Source organism: Grammomys surdaster, unplaced genomic scaffold (genome assembly GCF_004785775.1).
Source record: "Grammomys surdaster isolate TR1022 unplaced genomic scaffold, NIH_TR_1.0 224, whole genome shotgun sequence".
Lineage (NCBI taxonomy): Eukaryota > Metazoa > Chordata > Mammalia > Rodentia > Muridae > Grammomys > Grammomys surdaster.
The window spans coordinates 2191157-2216159 of NW_021604669.1; the positions used below are offsets into that span (position 1 = coordinate 2191157).

Sequence of the window (25003 nt, forward strand, 5' to 3'; positions counted from 1 at the left end):
GCTGAAGGCTAGACCTCAGCCCATCTATGGCCCTCTTCATGGGAAGTCAAGTCTCCTCAGTGGCAGCTTTGATTGCAGTCTTAGTTCCCCAGGTCATGAGGCCAGCAGTGCCATTGTCATAGTGTTCTATCGCTGTGAAGAAACACTGTGACCACAGCAAACCTTGGAAGGAAAACATTTAGTTGGGGCTGGCTTACTGTTTCAGAGGTTTAGTCTTTTATCATGGTGGAGAGCATGGTGGCATGTAGGCAGACCTGGTGCTGGAGAGGTAGCTGAGAGTTCTACATCCAAATCTGCAGGCTGCAGGAAGAAAGAAAAGATCCTGGGCCTGGCTTGAACATTTGAAACCTGAAAGCCCACCCCCAGTGACATTCTTTGTCTAACAAAGCCACAACCGTTCTAACAAGGCCACACCTCCTAATCCCTGTGAAGTAGCATTACTCCCTTATGACAAAGCATTCAAATCTGTGATCCAGTGGGGGGCGGGGGGATTCTTATTCAAACCACCATAGCCAAGTTGATGGATTTACTGTTAACAGATTCATATTCTACTTATGCTAATCCAAAAAGTGCCTGAACAGTATACATCAGAAAGGATAGTGTGTTTCCACATGCAATTGTTTTCATTCTAGTGATTGCTGTTTCAGTAGTATGTGATGATAATAAAAAGCCATTGCATTAAGTAGATTCAGCCAGAACCTGGAGAGAGGTCCACAGGGATCCTCTTCCGCCTACAATTTGGCTGCTGGGTTTTTGTTGAACATGGTACTCTCTGTCGTGGTGAAATAAACACTTTTGGAGTCGATCTCTCCCTTTCTTGAATGACCTCATGGACCATTGTGCAGCGTGTGGTTGTATGTTGGATGTCTGTTGAAGAAAACTGGTAATGGTAACAGATTAATATCGGGTCAATAGCCATCTCTTTTATTTTTAAAGAGTGGCTTCCTCTGTTGGGACATATTTAGCATGTTACACTACACACCGTTTACAGGGCACAACCCACTGCTTCCAGCGTGTTCACAGAAAGGCTTTAAACCACGGTTACATCAATTTTGAGTTTCACTCCACCTCCTTAAAGAGTCCTGTCAGTCCTCTCTCCTTTTCTTCCAGTCGGTTCCCAGCCACAGCAGTCATTGATCTCCTTTTAGACTTTATAGATTTGCCCTCTCTGGACATTCCTGACAAATGGGCTCAACTGATGCTTGGTGTTTTGTGGCCAGCCTGTTTCTTCAGAACATTGGCCGGCCGTGGGGCTTCTCATGTTGTGGTCAGCCTTTCTGCCGCTTTAATTTCTAACCCGAGTTCCACTGTGTAGCTATGGCATGCTTCACCCACCAGTTTATCAGTTGATGGACAGTGAGTTCATGTCCCCCTTTGGTCTGTTATGGATGTTGTTGCTGGGTGTGTTTACACACAGGCCTCGGACAGAGAAGTCTTCATTTCTCTTGGGCATGTAGCTAGGGATGAAATTGTTGTGCTATATGTAATTCTGTGTTGAACTTTTAAAATTCCTTCTTGAATCAGCTTTGGAGATTTTATACCAACACCACCCTGTCCCTTGAGAATCTGTTGATTATTATCTAAAGTTTAAAAGTTCATTAGTAGAAATATATTCCTAATATTCTCTTCCCTTGTTTCTGTCTTGGTGTTGTAAGGAGATAAGGTTTAATATTCTCATCTGCACCTTCTCTCTCTTCTTCCTTGATCATTCTCCGTGGCCTTTTGTATTTTAATGAGCTTGATATTGCCTTTTTAATACCACAGCGATCAGGCCTAGCTGTCAAGCGCCTTCCTCTCCTTATCAGGAGGGGCAAAGAACTGGCTCCCCATGGCCAAGGAATCTGGGAAAGTAGACTTGGAGCTCTCAAAGAGAATTTTGTCTTTGAACCAGAGAGCAGCAGAAGGGTGGCTACGCGGTGAGGGAAGCGAGCAAGTGGCATCAGAGACCCCGGAGAGCCTGGCTGAGTCACACTGTCTTGATGTTTTCACACAGGGACATATGCACCATGCATGCGTAACGAGAGACTGAGGCTTGGAGCTGTTAAATAACTCCTCCAAAGTCATGCAGCTACCATGGGCAGAACTCGACTAGAGTCCCAGTCTGTTTAACTCAAGTGCCTATACTCGACAGAACCTCCCTGTACTATATTTTGATTATGATGGGTTTAAGGGATATAGCTGAGCTTTACTCTATTTGAAAGAAAGACAAAAATAGAACCTATTTAAAATAAGAAGCAATGTACACACACACACACACACACCCCTTCTCCTTCATCTTATTAGTTTGCCCTGTGCTCTGTTCCCTCCCTCTATTGAGGGTTGTCTCATTTTGGAATGGAACCTGGCACCCTATAAACACAAGGAGAGCCCCTTACTTCCAGTTGCAGCTTTAGAACATCCACTGAAAGTAAAGATGTACAGTTCATGTCTGACGTTCTCCTGGTGTTATGACTTCACTATTGTGCCTCCCCACTTTGCTACAAAATAAGGTACCTGACTTGTCTGTGAATCTCCTAGAAGCCCTGAACTTGGACCATAAACTCATTTCCTCCCTCATGAAGGTGTACAAGTCCTTCTCTTCCTGAATAGGCTCACTCACTCTTCCTGCTCTTCTCTCCCCTTCTTCCCTCCCTCCCTCCCTCCCTCCCTCCTTTCCTCCCTTCCTCCCTCCTTTTCTCCCTCCCCTCCACAACCTCACTGCTGAAGTGTATCCCTCAACTAGGAGGATCAGTTAAATCAGTCCACAGCCCTGCTGTGAGGTAGCCCAGGACTCTCAGTAAGCACCTGCTGTGCAGCAGGAGGATGCAGGGGTCCTCATTTCAAAGTTCTATGGATGTGAGGCTAGGGGTGCAAATAGCTGCACATCTCTCTGGTCATGCCTTCGTGGAGAAGGCTCTCTGGATAACCATGGAGCTGTCATGGGCCTGGTCTATAGCCCCATCTCAGGACCCTGCCAGCATCTGTGGTCCTCCAGCTGGGTGCTCCCTCTTTGCAGAGGGAGCAGGCACACTCTAGCTGGGTCTGTGATTTGCTCTCTTTTAATTTTTGAGTCGCTCTCCATCTCATTATGGTGTTTCATTTCCTTCCATCTGGCATTCTGAGGCTTTCACAGTATGAAATTTAAAATGAAGATGATGAAGATGATAATATTGGTCAAAAGAGAACATGGGGGAAAAAAACCCTCCGCAATTAAAATAAACTTTGGTTTCCTCCCTGTTTATCTGTCCAGTAATTTGTGTCAGTATCCACAGCGATGACTCAGGGGATGTGTAAGGAGCTGGAGCATCAGAGCTGCTGTGGAGGTATGGGATGTCAGTGTAACCAGGTTTCCCATACCTGGGTGCTGGTTACTAAGTCCCTCTCAGGAGCACTTGGGGGGCAGGAGGTGCATACAGGAGTATGCCAACTAACTGACTAAGCAGAGACTCTCAAGCATGTGGCCTGCAGGCCCAGTCCAGCTCAGATAGACCTATCACTTAAAATGTATAGGAAGTTTCAGGCTCAATCTGGCCTTTCCTAGAAACAACAGAAGCCAGGTGCTGGAGCCACAGGCTATTGTGTGTCCCTTACCATGTGCTCTCTATTTCTGTCTGCCTGAGAGGAAGCTGGGTCAGGTGATTAGGTCTGGACCCCTTGGACTTACTGCTTGGCAGGTCTGGTCTCCTGGGCCAAGGGGACATTTTTGTTGCTGCCTTGAACTTGGATATTTTCTTTCAGTTCTAGGATTTATGAGTTTAAAGCCCCTGGGTAACACTGGGTATTAAATTGCTACTAGATCTGGTCATGCTGTTCTGTTCTTCTGAGTGAGTGTGTGCCCACCTGAACTGCGGGGGCACAGAGGCCCAGTGGATGGGGTAACAGGACTGAGGGATACAAGATACGCATCAACCAGAGAGCAACCTATGTCCTATCCTCTTCACAACAGTAGCTCCAGGATGGAGCTAGGTGGGCAGAACAGAACCTACCCTGGAAACAGGACAGTGGGCAAAGGGAGCCTCTGGGCTGGGGAGTCCTTGCCCTTCATGGTGAAACCTGCCAGCCCCCTCATGGGCTCTGTGACCTTTTTCCTTGTTTCATTTTCTGAGTCCAGCACTTGCCCCATGCACCTCTGACTAGGCTGCCCTGCCTCTTCAGGCCCAGCTAAGGAGCAACCCCTTCTAGGACCCTCCATGGCCTCATTCTGAACTTTGGTTCATTCTCAAGGTTCATCTCACAGTCAGAGGGGTTAGAAAATATAGTCTGTATCAGAGTCTGGAGAGGCACCATGAGCCTCTGTCTACCTGCCTACGTGCCTGTGTGTCTAGTTCTCTGCCCACTCTGTTGGTGTCTGCCCACTTCCATGCCTGTTTCTATCTCCTCCTTGTTGTTTGAGTGCAAAAGAGTATTTTATTTCACTCTTGTCTCTCAGCCCCTCTCAGAGATGCTGAAGGACAGGGTCACTCCTGAAAGGTAGCAAAGGCAGGGGGACAGGAACCTACAATACTTTATTCAGCTATCACCTTCTGCCTTCAAAATGTGCCGTGGGATAGTTCTATGTGGTTGAAGGAATGGTACTGGGAGGGCCCTTCTCCCACACCCTGCCATCTCCAACCACCCCTGTGCTGCCGGGTTTCTCTCTGGTAGGGAGCACTGGGTTGACAGGAGACAGGAGGTGCTATGTGGCCAAGACCCCCAAAGACTGGTCAGAATAAGGTGGAGGAAGCAACTGCCTTTTTTTAAATCTTTTTTTTTCTTTTTGCCTTTTGTCTTAAGTTAGTAAACCACTGCTTGTCCCTAATTGTCAACTCCGTATTACTGGGGACTCTGATGTTTATATCCTAACAGCTTGGTCTTTTTAGTATTAAGCTAGATTGCTGGAGGACTTTTCTAGTTGAATCAGTCTCTTACAAGCTTGACTTTTCTGTTTTCTACCTCCAAAGGTGCAAACCAGCCCAGGAAGTGGGTCCTTCTTACTCCAAGTGTCCCTAACACGATTTTCACCTTGTCTGTCTCTCCAGTCTCATCTGGCACCGGAGGGAACAGAAGGGCCTCAGTGGCAGCTCCACAGCAATGGCCTTGTCAAGTGCTAGTCAGAGAAAGCTTCATCACCCGAACTTAACTCGATTAGAAGCTGCGGTGGCACCAGTAATAATATGTGACATTTATGTGAACATTTCCACTTCACACTGTGCTGGCCCAATGTTCTCATCTGCGGCCCCGCCTGTCTGCCGGGAGCTGTTCCAGGCCACTGTTGTTTTAATCCTTTTCCCTTACCAGCATTTTCTCCCGACTTCCAGTGTTTGTGGTGTTGGGCTTTGTTTGCTCTAGCCGATTCTCCTGTTTGTCGCCTTTGCCAGTCCCAATCTATCCCCTCCACCCCATCCCTGTAGGCACAGGCCTGGCCCTGTGTCTCATCTCAGTGCAGCTCCTGGCCAACCACTCTGAAATGGCATTGCCTTTCTTCTTGTTCACAGTATCCCCTAACCTCTCCAGAAATAACATGTGTTCATTTTAGAAAGATAAGGGAAAGTAACTTTTAAATCACACTTAATCCTGCCACCAGGAGTAATGCTATCATTCTCCAGACTCATATTGTATTGATATCTGCATCTAAAGCACTTGGTTTATGCAAAGTGCTTTGGATTTGCTCTTCAGCAGCTGCTGTTCCCCAGCATCTGAGAAGCGCTTTCTTGTTATTCTTTAGGAGCATGGCTCTTCATGACTTCCCAGGATGTGGTAGATGGAGAGAGGTGGCCACAACAGGCCCTTGCTGGGGTGTGGTGGGGGTACGATATGGCCTCCCCCACCTTCTCACCAACCTTCACCTGGTGATTCACCTTACTTGAAGTGCTCCCTCATCCTATGCCCACCCCATGCTCATGCCTGGATCTGTCATCCCCCAATGGCCCAAGGAGCCCGTCTTCACCTGAGAAGGTCCCCTGTTCCCTGCTAGGCAGGCTGGAGCAGTAAGCCCTTTCTATATAATAGAGACAGCACAGGGCATGTGCCTTTCCCATTCTCCATCCCTCCCAGAAGCTGCAGTCCGAGAATTCTCCTCCCAGCCTTCTGGGCTAGAGGACTCTGGGAGATGACCTCAGACTTGTCTCTGTTGCCATCATGCTGTCTTCTCTGTCCCCATGAAGCTCATACAGTTTTTGCAGGGATGCCTTCTGCTTGTTCATCCTTCTGCTCTGATTGGAACTGTGCTCTTCCTATGCTTAGATAGGGACCGTGAGCCTCAGCCACGGCTCAGGTCACACTTCAGCTGCCATGCTATACCTACAGAGATGCATCCCTATCTAGGTGAATGCTGACCCTTAAAGGCCTAGGCTTAAAGGCTGATGGAGCTGGCCCAGAGTGTCTGCTCCCAGCAGCAGAAGGGGCCCCTTCTCTGCTCTACAAGATGGGCCTGACCATTTGTCTTGCCTTGGATTTAAAGGCAGCTTCCTGTAGGTGGAAGAATTAAAGAGAACTGCTGAGCATGCTAAAATGGTGACTCAGACTGGGGCTCATTGTTAAGTGAAGGACTCAAGTACTGCTCAGACTGCTGGAGACCAGTCAGCCACACAAGGTCCAAGAGAGACCCGAGAGTGGCATTAGGGGGTCTAGGTTGCCATTATCTGTGAAAATTGGTATGAGTTGGCACGTCTGTTTCTCAGACCCACCACCACTGTTCATTGGTAGACACTCCTCTAGGCAGCTTGCTCATCTGAACATGATCCTGCTATCCTGCGATTACTTGTTTCTCTCCACTTCCCTCTCCTCTGCTCTCCCTTCTTTTCTTCTCCTCTTTTTTCCCCTCCACTCTCCCTCACTGAACTTGAAGGCAAGGGATTCAGTCACCTTTACCTAAAATAGTGGCTGTTGGTATGTGTGCATCTTATTGGATGAGTCATTGCAGGCAACGACACAGCTTCATCCATTCTGGGTTTTGGGATAGTTTTCAGACATGATCTCTGCTCAGCATAACTTTTCATGCAAGTTTCTAGAATTTACTACCAGCTAAGACTGGAAAACTGTGGGTAAAAAGCTGTTATGATAAAATCAAGTACATTTACAAAAACAGTGACGGCGCTTCTTAACCATGACCAGGCAGAGGCAAATGTCTTCTCTGTTCCCTCATCTGTCTCCATGCACAGCATTGCTACGTGGTGTCACTGATACCAGGGTATGAGTAAGCAGAGTTCAGGTGGATTGTGTACTTTACATAGGCTTACATAACAGAGGGAGGTGAAACTGGACTCTTTTTTTTTTTTATCAGTCCCAAACCAATCGTAAACACCAGTTAGACCTCAGGGGTATATTACCTGATCCCCAAGACCTGTTGCAGGAGGAATAGAAGGCAAAACAAGGGATCAGTGGTAAGGAAACTGACAAGCAAGCAGAAACACCAGAGCCCATGTTTGAAGTCAGCTTTGATCCTAGGGAGGAAGGATCCAACCATGCTGTGGGCCATCTGGGAGAAGCCATGAAGAAATGTCACAACACCATTGAAGGTGAATGGGGCATCATATTTGGGGGCCTAGGTCTAGCCCGGTTGTCTCTATAAGCCCACTGGCAGGGTCCTGCTCTGACCCAGAGTACAAGCTGTGGACCATGGCAGTTCAGACCATGTGGTGCATGGATTCATGGGGAGCTGGCAGCCTTTTCTGCAGGAAAGACACACTCTCACTTGGGAGGGTGGTTCTCAGAACAACTATCGCATGGTTTCCTTATTTATACTTGTACATACTTGTGTTCTCACTAGGTCATAATTCTGAAAACATTGGAAGGAATTTTGGTTACAGACTTTCCTGAGTCAGAACAAATGAGCCAGGTAGGCCCTGGGTCTGGTACAACCCAGAGCACCTTTTCCTAGATGTGTACCCATGGAATTGTCTGACAATTCCTGACTGGTCAGGAAGAACCATCTTCAGACATCAGCACAGAAGCCTAGTGACGTACATGGATGGGTAGCTGAGGGACTAGAGAAAGATGGCTTCTGGGTCAGAAGTGGGAGATGCTTCTGGAAGGTGTAGCTTTGTACTAGGTCCCAAGGAGCAACCTCTTATATTCTGGAGAGGAAGTACAGAGCATTCCAGGAAGAAATACCTCATAGTTCATATTAGTTTAATCTAGGTAACGGGCTGTCCCTAAATGTCAGTGAAATAGAGCAGAAATTGATGTCATTGCACATTGATGAAGGCTTGGGAACTTTTCTTACATGCCTTCCATCCCAAGAATCAGTCTGGGTAGCCTCACTTTGTCCCTGTGACATGGTACAAACATACAATGGTCCAACACCATCCAACATAGCAGATGCCCTTCTGCTTGGACAAAGCCATGTAGTTGGGACATCCTGTCCCATGGTAGCTATGTTGAGTGAGGTGTGATGGTGTGAAATGTCCTCCATATCACAGTCCCATGACTCTTGGGCCACCCCAGGGGTCTTCAGAGCTGCATTCTCCATGAGAAGGCCTTCCAAGGTCTGATTTGGAAGCCTCACGGACCTCGCCATGCTTCTGTGCTCTTTGGCCTTTTCCATCTGTTTGAATTGTGTTGTTGCTCTCCAGTGCTGCTGTATCGCTTGACAGATTCTCTGTGAAGAAGGGAAAACCTTCTGCATAAATCATCTTGAGTAGCATTTTCTAATTTGGATCATGGTGAAACAACTCTGGACGATTTTTATTCTTTATTTTCACCGTGGTTCCTCTGACAGCCCATTGTGAACTGCCAGAATGTAATCCATCAGAGTCATATATTTTCAGGGCGATATGGGTTTAATCCCTCACCAAGGCAGGCATATTTCTCTCCCCCTTCTGCAGCTCAGAACTTGTAGTGCTTAATGATGCTATGATAAGATAGGATATGAGGCAGTGTCTCAGTCTTATCATGATGGGCTGAAAAATGACCAGTAGCCATGTTCTTTTCTTTGCCTGGGTCTGCTGCAACCATATGGACACAGTGTTGTGGTCTGGCCTGTCTTAGTCTGGAGTCCCTGTGAAGTACCAAAAGAAAGTACACTTTCTAGACCAAGAGACCCTGGGCTCAGACCTGAGCTTTGGCCAACTTTGGAGTGTGCATTTGTTTAAGTTGTTCAAAGAGGGAACTTGGCTAGGTGGCCTGCACGATTCCATGTGGCTATAATATAATGTACCCAGTAGGCAGCTGTCTCATGTGTGCAGGCCTTGTGGAAGGAACACCATCCATTCTAGGGTACATAGAGAACCCATTGGTCAAACTCTGCCTGAACTTTGCCAGTATCCTCCCCACTTTCTCCTGTGTAGAATTGGAGTGTCAATGCTATCTCCTAAGGTGGTTGTGGGGTTTAGAGGCAAATTCAAGACCAGTGAAGTTGGCACGTGATACACAGAAGTACTTTCTTATTAATTTTCTCATTATATTGGAAAACAGCCTGGCAATGTTGAATGAGTTCCCAACTTATAAAGTAGGAATGACCTGGAAGCTCCTTTTGATGCCTGTTGGGCAGCCTTGCAGGTAGCAGGGCAAGAGTGAGGACTTCTGGTGCTTTGTATTTGTAGGATCAAGATTACCTTTGCATATTAATCCACCACCGGCACCTTTTGTCTTTTTAATGTCTTGGCTAGAGAAAAGAGAATGTGAGAGGCACAGCCAGCTCCCTTGAAGGCTGCTTTCTATGTGTCATACTGAATGCAAAGCAGAAGTTCATTTCCAAGCCTTTGATCTAGTCATTAACTCCCTTGTCTTGTAATCCTGAGCTATTCTACCTACACCGCAGTCTGCAGAGTAACTTCCTATATGTTTAGCTTTGCTTGCTTTTTGCACACAGTTCATGTCAACTACAGGTTGGCTGCAGGTCCAGCCCCACTGCTACACAGTCCATCCCTTTGCTGCTGTCAAAATGGAGAGGAACATGTGTGCACAAGGCTCAAACAGCTCTTCCCAATTATCACCTCCTCATCGATCCCTCTGAGATATCAGAGAGATCCCAGGACTGATAGCTGTGAGTGCTGGCCAGCACTCATGATGCTGAGAACCGTTGGCATGTGCCAGCATCAGACTTTCACTTGGTAGCTTTGTATGTTGTTCAGTGTGCCACAGAACTAGAGGGACCCTGAGCCATAGGGGGATGGCTACACCTTCTTACAGATGAATAGACTATGCTTTTAGACTCCAGAGGAGACTGCTGAATGGGCCGTGTAGGAAGGTAGGCAAATTCTGGGAGTTCTGCTTTGCTCTGCCTGCTCAGCCATGGCTTTCCTTGAGCACCCTGGGGGACTGTACAGCCTTGATTGACAATAGTATTCAGCAGTATCCTTACAGCCCTCCATGATGGATGCTTGTAGCAAGGTCCCTAGAACTGGAGGGCCTGTACAGAAGCTTAGCTTCAGGCAAGGCACACTGTAATTGTTCTAAAGGTAGTGGAGCCTGAGGACTCTTGTCAGGAGAGAGCCTGGCTGCCTGGGGCCCAGGAAAGATTAAGTTTTGCTACCCCGAAATCTGAGACCAGTAGCGTTCCTGAGAATGGCTGTGTTCTCCTGCTACTGAAAAGACCCTTCTTTTAAATAGAATATCATAATTTATGTTTCAGGGTGATGTGTTGAGCACTGTGTGTTCCCTCCTCTGTGTCCTGTGGTGCAAAACTTTTGGATGTGTGACAGACACATCAAAAAGACTGTTAATAGTTAGCAGAGCTTTAAGAGAATCATATACATACATATATACATAAATATATACATACATTTATATGTGTATGCACACACATTTTCTATAAAAAATGAAATTGCAAAGTTTGTAGGCAAATGGATAGTACTAGAAAAATTATATTGAGTGAAGTAACCCAGACTCAGGAAGACAAGTGGCTCCCAGCTTCAAATCGTCTGGTATGACTGTACAACATGGAGTATCCACAGAAACCAGGAAAGTATATAGAGACCATGATGGGGGCAAACCTTGATAGGGGACTAACAGGATAGAAGCAATATGAAATGGGAAATGGAATAGTGGGGAGTGGACTCCCAAGTGGGGAGAGAGTAGGAAAATCAGTACAGAGGGAGGAGTGACAAGGGACAGATAACACCAAGGCTGGTTGATAAAGCCTCAAGAAATTATATTATTTTATATTTTCCTAAAATTATGTATAGCATAAGTAAGTATATATATATACATATATGTATAACATATACATGTACATACATGCATACATACATAACATACCCATGGACATACATGCATACATGTATGATTACACACACACACACACATATATATATATATATATATATATATATATATATACATACATACATACATACATACATTCATACATATGGAAGTTATATCATATGGGCAGACAATGGTCCCCACAAGAACCATGATTGGAACTTGTAAAATGTACAATTTTGATGAATGGCTGAACCCCAGCATCTTCTCTTGTCCTTACTGGCCATCACTTTATGTTCTTTCATGAAACATCTGCTTAAAAAAGAATCTCTCCTATCTTCTTTTAAACTGGCTTCAGTACTCACTGAATTTAAGCCGTCTTTATATAGTCAGATATAGGCGTCTTTGTCCCCAACTTGCTTTTGAAAATAGATGTCTGAAGTTTTGCTGAGGTCCTACTTCTCTTGTTTTCTGCCTCCACATCTGTACTTCACTGATGCACTGTCTGCTACTGTTCATGTTCTGCCATGGACTCTTCCTGTTCTGGGCTCTGCCATGGTGTTGGTATATGGGGCCTAGATCTCTGTATATTTCTCCTGGCCTATATTTGCAGCCCATCCATACTGTGTAACTCAGAGGAAAGTCCAGAATCACCTGCATGATCCAGTTCTCTTGTCAGCACCTATGTGGAGTTAAGTCTACCTTCTCAGATTGTAGCCTGAGGTCTGTACAGATTTACACACAGAACCTTTCCCAACCCCCTTTCCCCATGTATACACCATAGTGCCAATATGGACTCCAGCTCAGGTCCTGACTTTTCTAGGCAGGAAGGTATGCTTCTGTTGAAGTGCAGTAGTAGCCATGTTTGGCTGGGAAGAACAAGGCCAGTCAAATAGAAGGTGCTCAGTGGACGTGCTTCAGCACCAGTGGTCTGGGACAGTTGTGTCAGGTGACTAAATTGTGCCATTACTCACACAACACTGTTCTTTCCCATGTGCTTTATAAGAGAGGCAAATGGAAGCCCAGGGGAAGAAAGTCTTCAGATGCTGTCTTATACACAAGCTAAGCCAGTGAAGGTGGAGCTGAAGCACCACATAACTAGGAACAGGGTTTGGGGTGTGATGCCGACGTGAGGATGCCAACAGGCAGGACCTCGGTGCAAGTGGCAGGAGTTGCTGTGCAGGTCCAGAGTACACAGACAGGAGCTTTGGAGTCTAGACTAAGGAGAACGGGCCAAATGTCATTGTGACCCCAGTGCTCTCAAGGGCTTCCCTAGAGTGTCTTACCTTTATCATCATCAGCATCAACTTAGGCCCCTTGGGAGTAAAAGTCAAAGCCTGAGCATAGGACTCCACTTCTCTCCATCCATACCTTGAGGTCAGTCTTTCTCAAATCAAGGCCACAGACACTCACCTATTCCTATTTCTATTATAAGTTTGCCCCAGAGCTAGCCCATTCCTACAAAGTCCAAGAGGAGGATCCATTCCTATTTAGTGTCTTCTGCAGCCACAGCTATAGACGTGATGTGGTACTCACTTCTAATGCTGAGAGGCTTCAGTGTGGACTCCTGCCTGCCGTTGTTCCTTGCTGCACACCACTGTCCAGCTCAGGACTCCATTCAGTTTGTGCTGGGACTACTGTCCTCCAGTTCCAACCCTTTCTCTCCTACTCATGTGATCTTGGTATACAGCTGTCACTGCAGGAAGCTTCCTCCATCTACCCACCATGTTTCTCAATAGCTACATGATCCTTGGAGCCCTAGTTTTCTTCACAGTAAAGAGGGGTATGGCAGCTCCTGCTGCCCAGAGAGCTGAGTAAGAGTGTTGAGTGTTTAGTGTTCTGTCTAATGGGCTGCCCCAAGTTCTTCTGGGATGAGTGGTGAATGTACCAAAAGAGCTAACTGTGCTCGGTCATAGGAAGAGCATATGTATCTCTTCAGTAATGGCGTCCCCTCTCAGTGTGCCTATTCATTCTAATTCTTCCCTTGCACCATGCCTCTCAAAATAAAATTTGACTTTCTGGAAATGTATTTAAAATTTGATTTTCTAAATCCGTATTGCCTTCCTACATAGCCATATCCTATAAATATATTTGGTATTTATGCTATTTGTTGATGGTAATGAGGATGCTATCTTATACACATGCTAATTAGGCACTTTCCAATTTGTGGAGCCCTCCGAGAATCTCAAGGCTTGGGATATTTTGGTTGAACATGGGCCTCGGCAAGTACTCCAGATTGATCTTTGCCCAGGCTCTGCCCCACTCCCTACCTCTCTGCATCCAGGCCTTTGGAGTATGTGCCCACTTCTCTCACTCCATCACCCCTTGAGCCTAGCCCAGGCCAGCAGATCACGTATGATACCAAAGTCCTGCTGAAGAACAGTTAGTAGCTGCTGTGTAAAGAATGATGGCAAAGGGGATGCCAGGGCTCAGAGTTCCCTTGATGATCATGGGGACCACAGACAAGGGAGCTGAGGCCTGTGCCAGGTGTGGGGAAGAGCGAGGTGGATGGGAACAGGCCCACAAAGGTGAGATGCAGCAGAGGCAGGTGCACACAGCTGCCACCTGATCAGGCTTTGAGCTGTCCAGTGATCAGGCTTCCAGCTGGCTGTGGGGGGCGAGGCATGGGCAGGTGGAAAGGAAGAGGTTCTGGAGAGAAGCAAGCTTAGGCCAGTGTTTAGATTTCTTGGGGAAGATACCAGTGAGAGCATGTGCTGGAGTATCAGGGTATAGCCAGATCTTCTAAAAGTTGTTCTGCTAAGCAATAACAATAATGAAAAAACACAGTCTCAATGAAGCCTGCTCATCTCCATTTTGATATACATGTGTGTGTCATTTTAGACTCATAGCAATCAGGATAATTCTCTGACCCACAACCTTCATGGTAGAGGTAACTCATAATGCCCTGAACACATCTGGACTCAATGCTAGGGACCAAGTAGACCTTGGCTAGGCCCCTGTGATGCTGTAGGCACACAGCCTAGTATCACAGGGAGGCTTTGCCCTACTGAACGTAGGAGCATGCCTGCCTCTTCAGAGCTCTCATGATCCCTCATATACTACTGTTCCTGTAACCACACACAACTTAGGCCTACTTTTCTCTTCCATTGGATATAATCCATGATGGTGGGGTAGCTTTGAGAATGAAAGGGCTGTGGTGCCCCATCATGTTGGGGATGGGATGAGATGGGGGCACATGTACATAGGCAGTGAGTATCTGGTAGCTGTTTTCTTGTCCAGGCCTATTCTGTGCCTTGCTTCTCTTCTGCCAATCTGTTAAGAGCTGTACTTAAATGGTAGCATGCAATAAATACTTAAATTTTCATCCTAATACCGAAAGATACCTGTATAAGAGCAGTGATGTAGCTTGGCAAGGTCAAGTTTGGTAGGTTCAGCACCACTCATAGGGGATGTTCACACTAAGGATTTTTTTCATTTCCACAGAAGGTAGACAATGGGAGTCCTTGTAGTTCTTCCATATTTGTTCTGTTTTCATTTACCTTCTGGGTTGGTACATGGTGGGACCCCAGGATATGGTAACATCTATAGCTCTTCTGGTGGGAGAGGGGGGACACTTGAGATTTTGATCCCATTGGTCCCCTGGCCTATTTTTTTTTTACATTTACTTATTTACTTTGCATGCATAAGTCTGTGCATTTGTGTAGGTTTTACATGTGCACATACATATGTGTACATTTGTTTATGTGGACACACAGATACCGAAACGTGCATGCATGTGGCATCTTGGGACAGGTTGCAGGAGTTTGTTCTGCCCTTCTGCTGGGCAGTCCCAAAGACTGAACTCAAATGATCAGGCTTGGTGGCAAGTGCCTTTGTCTGCTGAGACATCCCACCAACTGGCTTCTTTGGCTTCTGATTTGCATGATGAGGGAAACACACGTCTTTCTTTTTTTTTTTTTTTTTTGGCTGCAAAGATCCAACCATTTAATAACAAAAGCTCCCCACTCTTACTCCATGATAGCATCCTAAGCATAGGATGGGCACAGCTATTAGGAGGCTGTGGAAAGCCACGGAAAATGAGGATGTCAGAGGGACTCCTGGATTAAGAACTCTTTGCTCAGACACTGGCATGAACCTCACGGGGGGGCCAGGGCTGGCCACACACAACCACCAGTATGCGAGTGCTGGCTGGAGTGGATGTCTGCTTCACTGGCTTGCTTCTGCCAAGTCCAAGTCTCAGTGAGGGACAACTGGAGCTCACACAGGCCTTGTCCGCTTGGCCTTTTTCTCAGACCTCACAGCGTCGTCATGGGCTTTCCTCTTCTCCGCGAGCTTGTTGGCCTCTCGGATTTTCCGCCGCTTGCCAAACATGATCTTTTGGTAAAGGTACTTCTCTCGCTTTTTCATCATCATGATGGCCAGGCGCTTGGCCTCACTTTCTTCCTCCTGGGCCAGCCGCTGTTTGTCTTCCAGCTTCACAGTGCCGGCCATAACCTGGGGTTTCTGGGAACAATGCATCTGCATGAGAACGTGGTCTTCTGGGCTAACCAGGCTGCTTCCCAGGCATGCCTCTGTCTAGCGCTTCCCTACCTTTCCTTCCAGCCTTTGCTGCTCCAAGGCCGACAGGTGCACCTCCTCCGCCTCCTCCTCCTCCGATTCAGCTTCCGTATCTTCCTCCTCATTTTCCGCTGCCACATCACCGTCACCTTCTTCATCCTCCTCGTCCTCCTCTTCCTTTTCCAAGTTTCCTGGATCTTCTCCCCGTTGCAGAGCCAAGAGCTTCAGCTTCTCAGGGGGAATGTAATCTCCTTCCTTCTCAGATACGAAGGGCGAAAGGTGTGGGGGCAGCTGTCTTTCTTAAAGCCAGAACTCAGACCCTTCCATGAAGCATGCTTGCCTTCTTTCTTCATTGCCATGCCAGAGAATAAGCTACCCGAAGGCCTCTAGGTCTTTTCTCTCTAGATCTTCAGCCTCCTGTATTTCAAATGAGAGGATGATGTGCCCGGTGTGTCCTGGCCCTGCCTGCCTTATGTGAACTAAATGGATTCCAGCTACTTTCTTTAATCTTTGCATCAGCATGAGGCTCAAAAGAAGGTTGCCTTCTTGCCATGAAAATAGATGTCATGTTAGGTTTAGTGTCTAGACAATGTCTGGTGTCACCTGGAATGGGGGGAAGAAGAAGGAACTTACCTGGATCCTGCCATGCACATCGTGGTCCTCTGGCCTCCTTTGGATGGTGTTTTTCCTCCAGCCTAGTGAGAAGAACACTCTCTACCCAGGCTCAGTGAGAAGGCTAAGCAGCCCTTAGGCTCCCTTAGCCATATAAGGCAGAGAGCCTTCCAAACAGCTCATTTTCCATAGTGCAACAGAAGGTTGGAGGGACACCTCTGTTGAGCTGCATATGCCCTGGCCTGGCCTCACTTAGGTGAAATGACTCTGCAGGAAGCTTGTATTGACCAGGACAAAGCTCAGGGACCAGTGAGTGACCTACCCAATTGCACAGTGAAGTTCAAGTAGACCCAGGCATTTTCAGACTTTCTGGGAATAACAGGAAACCTGCCAAGAGTCCTGTATATGTTTTAATCTCAGTAGCAATGTCTGGAGAACCCTTTAGCAGACTGGAGAAAGCTACAAACCTCTGTTTAGAAACAGCAGATCTGGGAGATGCGGAGAGGGTTTCTGGTGCTGGTGGGGACAACATATACCATGCAGGCCTGGGGTTCCCAACAGTTGTAACTATGTGGCCAGCTGGTCCTTGAGGTGTCATTGTCCAGTATCTGCTTTGTGTTGTTGGGTTCTGCTAGTGTCAATTAGACGAAAACAGCATTGCCCGAGAGAAGGGAGATTGCAGTGGGCAAGACACTGGACATGAACTTCAGTGTAATGATGCTTGTGACAGCCTAGAACACTGAGAGACAGTAATACACAGGCCCACTAGCATTTCTGTGGCATTTCATACCATACAAAACATCTTTAGATAGCCCATTTTGATCTTCAGCATAAGTTTCTGTAATAGGCATAATCTTTTGTAAAAGCTCTGTTGATACAGCATACTTTCCATCTACTTGAAGTACACAGACACATTCAGAGAACTTTGCGGCCGCCATCACAGTCCATTTCAAAACCATCTCCTTACCCTAAAAAATAACAGCTATAATAGTTTTGAGCACCAATTACACAGAGTAAGCCAAGCGAATGCTCCCAGATCCTGTGTGTGGGATGCAAAGACAATTGTGTGGCTTCCTCTGGTGACCCAAATGAGCTGGAGTCCAGACTGTGTGACACCCCACCCCCCAGGTCCCTCTTCCCCTCCACATAACTCTCCATCCATGAGAAACAACCCAGGATCTGTGGTATCCCTTCATATAGTTAACTCTTTACCCTTGTGTGTTTTTTCCTCTCTCTGCTGCACTGCCTGAGAGACTAGGGAACAAGGCCACGAATGTTGCTCTGCTCTTTGATCATCAGGGACCCTGTTGTCCTACAAGCCAGTGGCCTCATCCCAATAGGAAGGCTGCTTCCTTGGTTTTCAGGCATGTGGGAATATGAGGGGAGGGCTTGTGCTCCTCTAGACAGAGATGCCCCTCACTTCCTGTCCTCACGCTTCCCAGGGAGCTTTGTGGGAGCATCATGAGTATGTTTTCCCTTTACTGTGCAGTAGATGTGTGTATATATTTGACAAGTGCTTACCAGTGTCTAAGGGAGTATTCTGGACCCCTGTACTGATAGTGAAGGGCCAGTACAATTCCCACTGCAGGCTGGAGACCAAGAGACAGGCAAAGACTTCTCAGGGAACACTATATCTGGCTGGGCCTTCAGAGCATATGGTAGGGACAGGCTACAGGTCAGAGGATCAGCCAGAGGATCAGGAAGAAAGAATGTTTGCTTTCAGTGCCAGGAGAGACTTTTAATCTGCTCTTTCTTCTATCCAGCTGATTATTTATTGAGTCACTGCTGTATCCTGGATGTTATTCCATACCTGGGGAGCCTGATCACCAAGACCAAGTGCATCTCTGTTCCTGTGGAGCTAAATTCTAGTAGAATTGAGATACGATTAGATTAACTAACTCAGGGATAAACCTTTAAGCTCATGATACATGCCCTACCAGAAATAAATGGAATGCTGCAGGAGAGAACAGAGAATAGTCTGCTGTGGCTGGGATGAGCTGGGGGGGGGGGGCTTTCCAGCTCCTGCTTCAGGGGTGAGAAGGGCTCAGCCATGCCGTGGCTTAGAACATTCTAGAGCTAAACACTAAGGCAGAGAGTTCCCTCCATCTTAGAAATTCTTAGAAGGTCAATGGGACCAGTAAGCAATGGGAGTAGTGTGTTGATCCAGGTGGCTTTGATCAGAGAGCTAAGGGGAGGGTCCCCCATGTCTATGGCTGGGGAGGTACAGTGGAAGGCGGAAACTGTGGCAGCTGTGGGCAGGGTATAATGGTCAGCTCCTGAGCCTGTTTGGCAGCACTGCAGAGTCACAACAGGCAGAGCTTAGGGTGCAGATCCCTAGGGTCCAATAATGACAGTCTGTTCTATGGATGTTCAGAAAGGAGCTCCAGTCATGACTCAGAACCTTATGAGCAGCATGTTTCGCCTAATATGCCACACCCCACTGTGAAATGGAAACCTTCACCTGGGGGGAGGGGGATACAAGACTTCTCAGAAGTCTAAATCTCCAGATGTAGCTCCTTCGGAACTGTGTGTTGAGCCAGCTCTGCAGTCAGGGCCACCTTGGGAGTCATTATTTCATTTTCTGGGAATGAATCTGTTAGGAATTACTAGCGATAATGGTTCATCAGACTGTCTCACGCTGGCATGTGCTGACTCTCCAACAGCTCCGGGAAGAAATTGCCCTACTGATTAATTCTCCACTGTTTTCTCTCTTCTCTCAGAATGGCTATTCAAGTGGACAAGTTCAACTTTGAAAGTGTCCCAGAGTCCCCAGGAGAGAAGGGACATTTTGCAAATCTGAAGCAGCTGGAAGAAGAGCGGCAGGAGGCACGAGGCCTGGAGATCAGCAGCAAGCTGGACATCCGCTGGAGAATCCTATCCTTTTCAGTGGCCTCCCCATAGGCCCAGGGCACACCCTGATCCTGACTAGGGCTTCTGCCCACCCATGGGGAACCAAAAGGGGCTTAATAAGTACTGAGCTTCAACTACAGACAGCTCCAAATGGCATGGCAGGATATGGACCATAGAGCTGGCATTTTCTGAGCCTCTTCACACTTCAGAGGTCCTACTTAATGAAGTATTGATCCTGAGTGGGTAAAGGTCTTTTTGGGGCCAGTGGTATTCCTGACTTTGGATCTCATGTTTCTTTTTGAGGGCTGGTATTCATACTAGTGACAGGTCCTAAAGGCTGCTTATCAGTGCAGTACTTGAACCATCCTCTGACTGACAGTGGTCAATGCGGATGCAGTTGTCTGGGCGCCAACATGGAGTTGTACAGCCTAGCAAGATGTAAAGAAACTCTGTAGAAGGGGTGAGAGACATTTCTGTGGACTCAGCTGTGGAGAGAGACAGTGGCATTAAATGCTTGTGCCCACGTGGCATGTGGTCAGAGGTCAGTTGAGTGCGTGGAAGAACCCCAAGTGCATCTGTGTGTCAGTTGTCTTGGTAGTCTCTGCAGAGTACCCACACAGTTTGTCAGACATTTGAGGGCATTGTTAGCAGTGGGTGGAAGTTTATCAAAGGGCCAGAGGTGAGAAATGACCCCAAAGTAACATAGTAGGAGAGTGTAGCTTATTCAGATGGTCAGGAAAAGAAAATTCTAATGTAGATATCTTCCCATCATCTCCTTCATGTGTAGACTCTGTGGCTGTCGTTATGGTCAGACTGTGCATCTAGTCTAGAACATTCCAGAAAACTTAATTATCATGCTTTGCATGTACCAGAGATTGTGCTAAGTCCTAGGGACAGTGGGAGGAACACTCTCAGACCCAGTATAGACTGTGATCCCAGCACACAGGTATAGAAACTATGAAACTATGATGCAGCCTGCAGAAACGCTGCTGCTTAGTTGCCCCACTCTGGGTACCATGATGGTCAAATGAAGTGATTTATAGCAGCAAGGTTAGTCTGGACTGAAACCAACCTCCTTCAGAGCTCATCTACACAGACCATCTATGGCTGAAGGAGGCAGGGGACAAGCCCGGAGCACACAGGACACAGGCCATCATCCCTTGTCCCCACTGCTTTGCATTTGTTGAAAGTCTCCCATCATGTGTGGGGTCTCTCTTCTTAGAGAATTCCCTGCTGAGCAGGGTGGCTGAGGGTAGCCAGCCCTTCACCTGCATGCCACCGAGAGTATCTGTGCTATTCTGGCAAATACTAGACACCGTCTGCAACCTGACAGGGTCACCAGGTTTACTTGGTTCATACCCCTTCAGGGCTTTTAGGCACAGAGCCCTAGACTTGATTAATCTCAGGCAGGACAAACCCGTCAAAGGCCATGCTGGATCTTATTCTACCCTTTGGGGTTGCTGCTTCCCACAGGGAGAAGTACCTGGCCTGGCCTCACTCGACACTGAGGTGGGGATGAGGCTGCTCTGCTGAGTGTCTCAGGTTCTTCTTCAGTCTCTCTAATAGGCTTCTCCAGGATGCTGCTTAATGCACCTCTGTGTCCCCATCTGAAAACAAAACAACAACAAAAACTAAACCTCTTTAAACAAGACTTTTAAGACCCAGTATGCTGTGTGTGTGGTTTTTTTTTTTTCCTTCTAATAGTCAGGCTTGGAGCAATAGTTTTGTCTAAATGAATTCTAATACAAACCGCTCCTGTCATCAGTGTAGTTGATTCCTTGATCATCATAAGTGAAATGCAGGGAATCATTTGGTATCTGTCTCCAGGGAGTTCAGTTCTCGGAGCTGTTTGTAATAACTTGGTTCAGGGGTCTTTCATCTTGCCAGCCCAGCCCAGCTCAGCCCAGCCCAGAGGCTTGGCAGCTGGAGAGAAGCCTGGCTGCATATTTAGTTAGATCACTTCTGCTGTCTGACCTGTAGAGGAGTGAGGTGGCATGAACCCAGATTGGATTGTGTGCCCCCCTCCCAACCTTAATATGTCTGTATGTGTCTTAGAATTACTTGAAAAGGACTGCATGTGTGTTGAACACGCACACAGTCTGTGTATCCTTAGCACTCACTAGATGCCAGTTTTTGGTCAGGTTTATTTACATAGATTGTTTATTTGGCGCCCCTCCCTAATAAAGGGCTATGCTACTCCTACAAGTACTGTGATACCAAGTTAGCATGTAACTCCAAAAATCCATTCAATTCTCAGATAGAAGACATGCCAGATATTAAAGTGATAAGAACAAATACTGCACTTGATCATAGCCAGAAGCCCTAGCTGATTTTTGCAATAGCTCTCTGATGTAGTTTTCTACCTTGGGCGACTAATGAGAAAAACAAGGCCCATGAGCAGTTTCAGCTGCTCAAAGGTCTCCCAGCCATGGCCAGTTGGGACTTGGGCTGCCTTCAGCACTATGCTTTCAGCTCCATCCAGGAGTCATGTCCAGGCCTTCCCTTTGTACTACACTAGCCACACTGCTCAGAGCAACTGTGGAGCTGGCTACATTCCTTGGGCAAGCATGAACACCTGCCTGTCCTCCATTTATTTTACCATCTCTTCTTTGTAGAGCTTTAGAATATTCCTAACCAAACAGGACTTGCTGTAGTGAATCAGTTACAGACCTCTCTGGACCTCTCCTTGGACAGCATGATCACTGTGGGTGTTTTCTGTCCAGTTGGGCAAGATGGCAGGGCACTTAGCAAGATGAGAAAAATGGAATCAAGTTTTAGAATTGAGTGCTGAAAATTAGAAAGTCAAGCCAGAGGCTTGCTTATCATTTACAGGAGCCTCTCCATTAGTATACTTTCCCTCTATGATGATTTGCTAGTTTTCTTGAGTTCTAGTAGGGCTGGTCTGCATCCTTGCACCTGTGACTCTTCACCCCAGAGCTGGTACATGAGATAGGGCACATGCTCTGAGTCATGGTGTCTAGGAGCAAGGGAAGGATGATACGTACGTATATGTGCTGTCCAAATAATGTGTTGCTTCCTGCCCTCGCTCTTACTCCCCGCTGCCTGAATCACTTTCCACCTCATTTTCCTGGTGAGGACTACACACATCTCCTAGAGGTATGGGATCTGAAACAACTTCTAAGTCTACCACACTCCAAGAAAACCCAACCCTTCCTCCTCTGGCTGTCCCAACATAGTGACTATAACCACCTTATACAATATAAAATCCATTTGAACCTGCCATAGTCTGTGAATGGCTGTGTGTTGCTGGAGAGGGCCACCTGGCTCATAAAACACACTCTTGTTCTGGAAGGTTTAAAGGGAAGTCTTTACACCCCAGGGTTTGGAGAAAGCCTCTCTAAGTAGGCATGGGGGATTGCCTGTGACAGCAAATCAGACATACTTCAGCACCACGGAGAGCTCTCCGCTAGGCTTTTCCCTAGCCAGGATGCTGTCTCAGCTGTTTGCAGTACCCAGCCTGCGGGCAGTAGTGTCCTTACAGTAGAGCAGAGGCTTTGATACCTGGGTTCTAGGTTTACAGTGAAGCATTCACATGACGTGTCTAGGAGTGTGTAAAACAGTGTGAAGATTGGAGGCTTCAGGGTTATCCTGCTTACACCAAAAGTATTTCTGTTTCCTCTACAGGCCTGAGGTTTTGGTTTTTTAAATTATTTTTATTTTTATTTTTTTTTGTGGGGGGAGCACTGTTGTTTTAAATGTATGAAATGGAAATACATAGGGACTTCCATTGTATTCCCAGCACTTGGAAGGCTGAAGCAGGAGGATTGCATGACTGTAAGATCAGCCTTGGCTACAGAGACTAAGTTCGTTTCTTAAATAAAAAGGAGCACAAAACAAAAGAAAAATACCAGATCAACATACTATATACACATATGAAAAGCAATGAAATAATAGCTCCTGTCTATAGCTAGCATGTTCTGATGTCTGAATTTGAAAATAGTGTCAGAGAATATGCTTGATAAAGGCTTACCTTTGAGTCCCTCCCATAGGAGGCATTTTGTAAATTTCTCTACAAGAGCAATGGCAATTTCTGTCACCATCGTAATTTATCCTTCACCCCAAATGCCAAGATGTGCATATTAAGAATTAGCTTCTACTGTCTGTACTACAGTGTTGCATCATAGGCAGGTATCTTGGCTGACAGCTTGGCCACTGGCAGATTCAGGCTCAGGTACCAGACAGCTTTTGTTTGTTTGTTTGTTTGTTTTGTTTTTTTTGTTTTTCGAGACAGGGTTTCTCTTTATAGCCCAGGCTGTCCTGGAACTCAGAAATCCGCCTGCCTCTGCCTCCCAAGTGCTGGGATTAAAGGCATGCGCCACCACTGCCAGGCACCAGACAGCTTTTGGGCTGCAAGGGAGAGGCTACGCATGCAGGGGGGCAAGCCTCATTAGCTCATCTATATCCTTTGTGGGTCACATCTGAAAGTAAATGAATTCAGAATTTAGTAGGAAGAGTAGCTTCTGAAGGCTAGTGGCACGGTCTCTCTTGCTCCTCTCCTCCCATCCTAGTTTATCAGGAGAATGGGCTCTGCTTGTGTGCAAGGGACACTGCTGCTGCCCACCTCAAGACTCTGGTACAAGTTTTTAATAAGTAAGAAATGTTCCACCTTATGAAGTTTCAATCTCCTGTAATTGAATACAAACCTTGGGATGAGTCACGAAGGGAAGCAGAAAGAAACAAACACAAAAGTGAGCATAAAATAAAAACAACCCACAAATGTTTGAAAGTTTCACAGTCGAGGTCCCCTCCTTTCAAACTGGAATAGGACACTGTGAGACCAAGGTTTGTCCACACACCAGCTTTCATTCTTAATGCAGCCCACTAACATAACTGCTACCTTGGTTTAAATAGACACACATGGTTAGAGACTTCCAGAAAGTAGTTGGTTTACCATATGCCTTGTCCCTTCCCCTCCTCCCACAAGGACCCTCCTTAGTCTTCTTCCCTATGTAAACTTTCAGGACTGCTCTCAGAAATGAGCACTCACCAGCCTTATTTGCTAACATAGCAGTTTTACCTTTGTAAACACACACACACACACACACACACACACACACACACACACACACACACGGCAAGACCATGAGACGCATACCTGTGCTTTGCCTGAGCATAAAACATGCCTTTGCCTTTCAGCTTTGGCTTTGGCCAGTGCATACATCTGTGCTCCCAAACAAGTCATTTTCCTTTCTGTAGATGTGCATGGTAGCAGCTCAGTTGACGGAGCAGAATGGCTTACCATGGCCACTGTGCCATCAGTAAGCAGCCTAGAAATGAATTGCTGAACTCTCTGGCTTCTGGTTCTTCCAGTATAAGCACTTCATACACCTAGTTAGAAGGAATGGGTAACACCCTTATTGTAGCTCTAAGCAGTGTCCTTTCCCACTGATGCTCACTGGGCCCCCATTGCAGTGTCTTTGAGTACTTCTTCCTCTAGGACTTGATGAGCCATGAGCCCAACCCAAAAGCTGTCACTATGCTCTTTCTGCCAGCCCTATGTGCACACCATCAACTCTTGTCTTTGTTTAGGGTGAACTACAGCCCATCAGCAGGGATTTGGTCAGGATCTAAGGAACTGGAGAGCTCTTTTTCGTTTTGTTCTTTGGTTGGTTGGTTGGTTCGTTTTGTTTTATTTTGTTTTTCTGAGCAAGGGTCTCACTGAATAGCCCAGTCAGGCATGGAAGAATTCTTGAACTTCCTGCCTCCGATTCCCAAGAGCTGACATTACGGACAAGGGTGTACCACCATGCCTGATTTGGAGGTGAGTGGTCACAGGGATGCTTCTGGCTTGTATGGCTGGAAAACCACACGCCTGCTGGGGACTGCACAAGGGGCTCACTATAGTGGTGACACTATCAGCCAAACTGTTGATTAGGGCAGCTTGGGGTAGCTAGAGAAA

The 25003-nt window shown here is 46.7% G+C and overlaps 1 protein-coding gene and 1 pseudogene across 2 annotated transcripts in view; one reads left to right on the forward strand and one right to left on the reverse strand.

The window, feature by feature from the left end:
- Positions 1–25003, forward strand: part of Trappc9 (trafficking protein particle complex 9) — a 461796-nt gene that overhangs the window by 334012 nt on the left and 102781 nt on the right. For both annotated transcript variants that reach the window (XM_028773229.1, XM_028773230.1), the window contains one exon: positions 18954–19107. In XM_028773229.1, the coding sequence (XP_028629062.1) occupies positions 18954–19107 (154 nt within the window). The remainder of the gene's footprint in view (positions 1–18953; positions 19108–25003) is intronic.
- LOC114625934 lies at positions 21267–21416 on the reverse strand (annotated as a pseudogene).